This window comes from Schistocerca cancellata, chromosome 5 (genome assembly GCF_023864275.1).
Source record: "Schistocerca cancellata isolate TAMUIC-IGC-003103 chromosome 5, iqSchCanc2.1, whole genome shotgun sequence".
NCBI classification, from domain to species: domain Eukaryota; kingdom Metazoa; phylum Arthropoda; class Insecta; order Orthoptera; family Acrididae; genus Schistocerca; species Schistocerca cancellata.
In genome coordinates this window covers 268108620-268114369 of record NC_064630.1, presented here as the reverse complement: position 1 = coordinate 268114369, position 5750 = coordinate 268108620, and the positions used below count along the sequence as shown (strand labels likewise).

The 5750-nt window shown below is 37.1% G+C and overlaps 1 protein-coding gene across 1 annotated transcript; it reads right to left on the bottom strand.

Annotated features, from left to right (window-relative positions):
- Positions 1-4006: 4006 nt before the first annotated feature.
- On the bottom strand, positions 4007-4411 carry LOC126188485 (uncharacterized). Its single transcript, XM_049930089.1, has one exon. It carries the CDS (start codon positions 4409-4411, stop codon positions 4007-4009), a length of 405 nt encoding a protein of 134 aa, XP_049786046.1.
- Between the last annotated feature and the right edge of the window lie 1339 nt (positions 4412-5750).

Below are 5750 nucleotides of genomic sequence, written 5' to 3'. Positions count from 1 at the left end.
CTTCACAATGTTGACTGGATTACTCACGTTGAAACTCCGAAGGTAGCAGAGGTAAAATACAGGGACTGAAAAGTTGTCTGCAACTTGTACAGAAACTAAACTGAAGTTCTAAAGAGCTGAAGAGTATGAAAGGGAAGCACTGGTAGAGAAGGGACAGACTAATTTGTAGCCTCCCCCCAACGTTATTCACTATGTCCAATGGGCAAGCAGTAAGGGAAACCGCGAAAAAACTGGTATAGAAATTAAAAGTTCAGCGAGATGAAATTAAAAACTTTGTAGTTTGCCAGTGACAGACAATTCAAACAGAGACAGCAAAGGACTTGCACAAGCAGCTGAACAGAACGGCTAGTCCTTGAAAAAGAAGTTGCAAGAACAATATCAACAAGGGTAATGGAACGAAGTCACACTAAATCAAGCAATGCTGAAGGAATTACATTAGGAAATGAGACACTACAAACAGTAGATGAGCTTTGTTATTTGGTTGCATAATAACTGACGATGGCTGAACTGTGAGATATAAAATGTGGACTCTCAATAGCAAGAGTACAATTTCTGATTAAAAAAGTCTATCAACAGTGGTCATAATTTAAATATTAGGAAGTCTTTTTCTAGATATTTGTATTGAATGTAGTCTTCCACAGAAGTGAAACGTGTGATGCTACAAAAGAATGATGAAGATTTTATGTGTAAATTGGGTAACTAATGATATGGTATTGAATCAAACCAGAGGAAAAGAAATTTATAGTGTAACTCATGTAAAAGAAGTTATCAGTCGTTAGGGCACACCCAGAGGAATCAAGGAATCAACAGCCTGTTAATGGAGAGAAATGTGAGAAGTAAAAATTATAGGACGAGACAAAAGATTGACTACAGTAAGCAGATTCAAACCGATGTACGTTACAGCAGTTCTGCAGTTGCACAGGATACACTAACAGGAAGAGTTCCATGAATACAGTCTTTCTACTCAAGACCACAACACAACACAACACTACCTCTGCAAGAGTGTTAAGTGCTACTAGCAATTATTCAGTTTTTGTCTATGCCATAGCTAGTATACAACTGAAGAAAAATATTACCTTATTCATAGGGCTTTAGCTGTTTTGGTGAGTTTTTCCAAAGTGTTGGTGATGTGGATACCATAAACTAAAAACTCTCGTGGCTTGAAACTTTTCTAGTTATTAAATGCATCTTAGAAAGCAATAAAAAAATTAACTGTAGCAGAAGGTCATTATCAATATCTAAATTCTGTTTGCAACTTCTGTGACCACATTCTACTGCTGTTTATATAATTACGGTTCTAATAAATATCTAATGGAAAGACCAAGTTGCTAAATTTATATATAGATACAAATACCATTTCTGGGATTCACAACCACCATCTCACTTCTTAAAAACAGCAGGAACCACGTTCTTTAGCTAATACATACTTCCACAATATTAGAAGTTTTGTCCCTACATTGCATTTATAAAGAACACACACAACAGTGCCCTAAAATGATGCTCAATATGTTAGCATTTGGCTGCCTGGACAATAGTTACTCTGAAATTACATTTTAATAGAGACAAGGAAGTAAGGCTGTCACCTATCAAAAGGTTGGTTTGAACGCCACAATACTTTACTGTATTTCCCCCAGTTAGAGAAGATTTCTGACACCTGGCAGTGCTGCTGCCAACTTTCAACTGCAAAACTGAAAAAAGCTACTGCCGATACTGCCCAACAGCCACAGTAGCCTAGAACTGCAGTAACACTGAGGCATTGTCACTTTAAGATGAACAGAGCTGTGCTACGCATCTGGTTGTGATAGATGTACAAAGCCTAAATTAAGTTTCAGAAATCTTTCATAATAAGGAATAAATGAATTGTCATATTGCAGCTGGTATGTGCTTGTCTTACTTTGACATTTGAACTGATTTACCATGTTAATTTACAGGAGGGTCCTATAGTTTAATGTGAATTCTGAACCATGGTGCAATTGGAATTTTTCAAATACATAAATCATTGCCAAGAGGTGAAAGAAGCAACAAGAGAAAAAAAAAAAATCCTAGGGCTGACAAGGGTTCAACCACAGACCTTTGGACATATAGTCTGGTGCTACCAGAAGAGAATGAAATAAATAGCCTAGTTGTTTACAGAGGGGGCTCAAAATCATATGTATTTCAAAATAAACTCACAAATTGTCATAAAAAGGTAAAATACTGACAATTCTGTATTTGCTCTCCTTATTGTTCAGCTATAATATTTTTTTCCATTGCAGAACTGTAAAAGATCCATGACACTTGAACTGCCAATGGCAAGAATAAACCACATTTCACCAGCCAGTCTACTTGCTGGTTTCCAGTGATCACACAAATCTCACTCAGCCCAAATCTGGCCCATCGTTATGGTGGGACTAAAAGTAGTAAAACAGTGGCTCTTACCTCAAGTCACATGAGTAGTTGAAAGGAGACACTTAGACGTCATGCTCAAATGAACTAAAGGAACAAAATTGATTTACTGAATGTCCACACAATCCCACTAACAAGGACTTCTTCAGACCAGTGTCAGTGCAAAATATCCTATTTTAGAATTCTGGTCAGTAGCTACGGTGTTACAACATACCGATTAAATAATATTATGAGTTCCTATTCTCTTCAGTAAAAGGATATCATTAATATATTTACAAGCTGTGATAACACATGCCTCAGATAATTCTGTGTTTGGAAATTCCACATGTTAACAAAGTACAGCTTAGACTAAGAGAATGTAATTCATATTTCCTTGTCCAGTGTTTAAAGTGCAATTCCATACTCTGGTGACAATGTCTTCATCAAGTTCTCTCACAACAAAAAGCTGGAAATCCCTATCATACTGTTCACTAGGACTGAAGATTCTTGATAACTACACGACATGTGGCAATGTTCACTGAATGCAGGATTTTATTCTTACGGCATATACATACCTGTTGTTCTCTGATAAATAGACACATACATACCAACAGATGATAAACTGTAGCTATTTCACATAACTGCAAAAGCAGCACCTTTTTTTAAGTAGTAGTTTCCCTCCTAATCTTCTGACATAGTTAGACTTTGTAAGCACAAACAGTTACCAGCTCTTATATAGTTCTCTCTTTATTAATATGTAAACCCACTCCACCACGATGAAAGGTCTACAAGATGTAGACACTGTAAAACAAAAGTATTGGGTTACTTAATGACTGGACCCAAATTCCATCAAATAAAATTCTGCTCTCACATTCCAAATTAAACTGCAGGTCCTAATACAAAAGGCTGCCACCTGTGCTCACATAAAATGGATTAACTTCGAAAATCCAGTCCCTCAGTACCTGTCTTCACATATGCATCTAACTAGGACCATTATTACAAGATCACAGCACTTGGGCAACATTACACAAAATCTTTCACGTAGGGTCATGTTCTGCATGGCATTCACAAATGGAACACTGACAATGCATGACGAATAAATAACACTAATACCACTACCTTTCTATATATGTTGTGCTGCAACTTGTGTTATTTAAAAAAATCTGTTCTTGCATAAAACTCTAAAATCAACTTATCATTTAGGATGTATGTTTTACTTTACACATGATATAAGACAAAAAAGCTTCATAAATAGTGCAACAAATTTTATTAACAAAGTGCAATTACAAATATGCATCGATAGTTGCTATTTTTGATATCACTTAGTAATATCATAACACACCAAAACTCCAAAATTTGTTGGTTGAAAAAAACCTGCAATGAAAACTTGAGTTTTCTTTACAAGTACCAACTGCTAACTCACATTGTGACATGGGATGACACGACTCAAACTTGGGCAAGAGCTAATATGTTGCATTTGCAGAGTTCAGATTCGTTACAATGAACAAAAGCAAAATATGTGCTTTACATAAAACAGTTGTGTATACAGCTGTAATGAACACTCGCGAAAGTGATAGAGTGGCCTCTTCGTGATTTTCAAGTTATGCAAATTATTCTGACAATGATCGGTTAAAAAACTCGCTTATTCGGATTTAGTTGCATCTTTAATAATAAGTCGCTTATCTTTTACTCCTTCAATGTCAAGATGAACTTTATAAACATCCCATTCCATATTCGTGTTTTCACGTTCTGCCCAGAAGTACATGGTGCCTTTTGACTGGGGTCCTTTTACAGGTACTTGGAACTGTGCTTTATATCCGTCGCAAAAATTTTTTGTTGTATCGCCGAGATCTAACTGGCCCATCTTAATTGGTTCTCCAAGTAAAGAAACTGCTCCAGGATGAACTCTCAGTATCTTCATGGCTTCTCTGAAATATTCACTCTTTTGCAGCCGTGCCTGTATTTCCCAATTGGCAAGCAATCCAGCACTTATTGTGGCAATCCCTCCGTATACGGCAACCTTCATAAGCGTCTTTGTAGAAACCATTTTTCATGTTGCTGCAATAACCTGAAGAATTACATCGAGCGTAAATTAGCTTTATAGACCTTTTGAGAGCACAGTTTAATCTACTATAACTACGTTACTAAAGTGACTGCGATTTCGAACAGTGAAGTGCCCTGCATTTAAAGGACTTTAATCTTATGCCAAACGTACAGTGAATTAGGCAACAATGTTTAACAAATATCGGCGCATTAAAATCGGTTTACACATCAAATAGATGAACTAACAAGAATCGTTCATGGCACATCTCAAACGTAACCTAGAAATAGTTTTCGATAATTAATTCCCAGTTATAGCAGAGAAACTGAAATACGTGTTCCCACTTCCCAAGGCTACTGTATATTTACAACACGTTCTCAAAGATAGTCATATATACATTCGTCTACCAAGTACTGAACTGTGTAGGTGACAAAGTAACTGTACATTACAAATAATTGGGGATAATTACACTGTATGAGAGACGTTAATGAAAACAACTTCTGAAGATGTAAGATACTAGTGAATATTTTCCCCGCATCGTTAAAGCGGTGAATTTCTGTTATTTAAAAGGTTACTTCGTGCAGCTGTCTTAGTTCTACTTTCTAGCGCCAGAAAACAGCGTCGTGTTCGGTATCTGCACTGTTCAATCTCAATTTCGCTTGCAATTTTGTTGCTTGGTCACCTGTGGCGTGGTTGTCGACCCCCAATCAATTATTACGCCCTGTTGGATTTCATCGTCCCAAAATTGTAATGCCGTTTTGGCAGTTTTCGAGTTACAATTTGCGTCCTGGGACTAAGAAAATCTATGCTTACAAACACTGATGATTCAAAGCTCTATCAAAAAGCACGTCAATTTTCGGTTAAGTTGGTGTGCCAATAATCGAAAAAGAGGGAAATTTAACGTTAGTGTACAAAGACCAACCAACACTTGCCGGCTATTTACGGTCGCTTCCATCAGCCACCACACCAAGTGGCAAGTGTCAAGGTCAACTTTGTTTGCGCCCATATGTTTGTGCCTGTAGTAAACACAATCACGTCACAGTATATCCACTCGGCACTCAAACCTTCGACCATAGATACTAGTAGACTGGCCTTGCTGTGTAGAAGCTATAGGGCTGATGTGGCTCCAACATAAACCACGTGACTGTTGGCAAAACGTGGCGGGATTTCAAATCAGCGGTCTGCCATCCTATGTTTGTATCGTATTTTACCCACATTTCTCAATTGACTGCCAAACGGTTCCAACAAAAATTACTTTTTTATTTGCGAAAAATTATGTCAGAACTACATTTGACCTGGATTTGTTCACAGTACCATTTATAATATCTAACAAATACATCGAGCG

Coding starts and splice junctions, on each gene's coding strand:
- LOC126188485 (XM_049930089.1), bottom strand. CDS start 4,411: ATGGTTTCTACAAAGACGCTTATGAAGGTTGCCGTATACGGAGGGATT.